General features: G+C 37.6%; 1 protein-coding gene across 1 annotated transcript; it reads left to right on the forward strand.

The window, feature by feature from the left end:
- Positions 1-361: 361 nt before the first annotated feature.
- Positions 362-1,071, forward strand: LOC141666077 (uncharacterized). Its single transcript, XM_074472060.1, has 2 exons — positions 362-422; positions 611-1,071. The coding sequence occupies exons 1-2, from the start codon at positions 362-364 to the stop codon at positions 1,069-1,071; spliced, it is 522 nt and encodes a 173-aa protein (XP_074328161.1).
- The last annotated feature ends 813 nt before the right edge of the window (positions 1,072-1,884 follow it).

Here is a 1,884-nt window from a genome sequence, read left to right on the forward strand (position 1 = left end):
AGACGGGTTGGCTCCCGGATGATGCCCAAGAGGCACGCAAGTTATCAGTAAGAGCATTGAGGTACTCTTTAATTAAAGGTCTTTTATGCAAGAGGTCTTTCGTAATCCCATATTTGAAGTGCTTAAGACCTCATTAGCTTGAAGAGGCACTGAAGGAAGCCCACGAAGGGATTTGCGGACATTACTTTAGGGGCAGGGCCTTCACTCATAAGATAACCCAGCTGGGGTTTTCCTGGCCAGCCATATTAGCCAGTGCAAAGGCTTATGTGAAAAAGTGTAGTACATTCCAGAGGAACGTTTCTGTAGTTCGACAGCACCTAGAGAGGCTTACGTCCATTAGCTCCCCCATCCCCTTTGCAATATGGGGAATGGACATACTAGGTCCCTTTCCTGTAGCATCGGGAAAAAGGAAGCTCATCGTGGTTGTCATTGACTACTTCACTAAGTAGATTCAGGCCAAAGCACTGCCAAGATAACCATCAAGAAAATTTCTCAATTCTTCTAGGAGAATGTAATATGTCGATTGGAATCCCACACATCCTCGTTACGAATAATTGGCGATAATTCGACAATGAAAAGTTTAAGGAGTACTGTAATGATAACATCATAGAACTTCGATTCATCTCAATTGCCCATCCCCAAGCAAATGGGCAAGCAGAGATCGCTAATCGGATCATCCTTGATGGACTCAAAAAGAGGGCCGAAAGCCCAAGAAACACTTGGGTCGACGAATTTTTAGCTATACTCTGGGCATATCATACTACCTACAAAGATACAACTAAAGCTACCCCATTCATGTTGGTCTACGGAGCCGAGACAGTGGTGCCCCTTGAGATCACCCACGGATTATCAAAGGTTAAAGCTTATGAAGTGGAAATTAATGAAGAAGGAATGAGGCTTGCTCTTGACCTTATTGACAAGGTCAGCGACGAAGTTAACACCCGTAATGCGCAGCATCCGCGCAGAGCCTCCCTTTACTATAAAAGGAGGGTAAAAGAAAGGATTTTCCAACAAGAAGACTTGGTGTTAAGGAAGATTGAGGTGTTAGGAGTTGGAGAGAAAGAAAATTAGCCCCAAATTGGGAAGGACCTTAGAAGGTCACAAAGACAATGGGACGAGGATCCTATAAGCAAGAGACTTTGGGCGGAGATGAGGTTCCCCGAACATGAAAATATGTTCAGAAGTATGATTGCGGGGATGTGGTGGAATATAAGTATCTAGTTCATCATTCATCATTAGAATCATGATTTTTGTGCACTCAGTTGGAAGTTTAAATTGTAAGCCCCTATAAGAGCAACAACTTTAAATCTAAACAATTTTTTTAACCTCAGCCCAGAAAATCAACAAAATCCCTCAACTTGAAACCCTTTGGCTGAACTTAGACGAGGAGAATGTTTTATACTTTTAAATTTCTAAAACAAGAACAATATATTTTCTGTTTATCAAAATATGTGAAAGGCACCTATAATTGGTGCCTAGTATTTTCACCTAAATTTCATTGCCTCTCACTTTCATATTTTATTTCAACTAAATTTCATTGCCTGTCATATTAATATATTCACTTCACCTAAATTTCATTGACGAAAACCATACTCACTAGCTAGATTTTTGAAATAACTGGTGATTATTTATTAATTCGTTAAACTTGAAATTTAAAAAAAAACTACAAATACAAGAAATACCATGAGTCACTTGTATTTCAAATTTATAAGTTACTAAAAGAATAAATTTTTAACTAAAAAATTATTATATTTTATGTCAAAACATTACATAACTGTAATATTTTATCAAAATTAAAATTTTTTGTTTATAACCCAAAATACTCACATGTGTAAAACCTTTAAAAAATCTTGTCTAATGTAGTAGTTATTTCAATATTGTAGA

Source organism: Apium graveolens, chromosome 6 (assembly GCF_009905375.1).
Source record: "Apium graveolens cultivar Ventura chromosome 6, ASM990537v1, whole genome shotgun sequence".
Classification (NCBI taxonomy): domain Eukaryota; kingdom Viridiplantae; phylum Streptophyta; class Magnoliopsida; order Apiales; family Apiaceae; genus Apium; species Apium graveolens.

Coding starts and splice junctions, on each gene's coding strand:
- LOC141666077 (XM_074472060.1), top strand. CDS start 362: ATGGGGAATGGACATACTAGGTCCCTTTCCTGTAGCATCGGGAAAAAG. Junction 423..610: donor GAAAAAGGAAGCTCATCGTG/GTTGTCATTGAC, acceptor ATAACATCATAG/AACTTCGATTCATCTCAATT.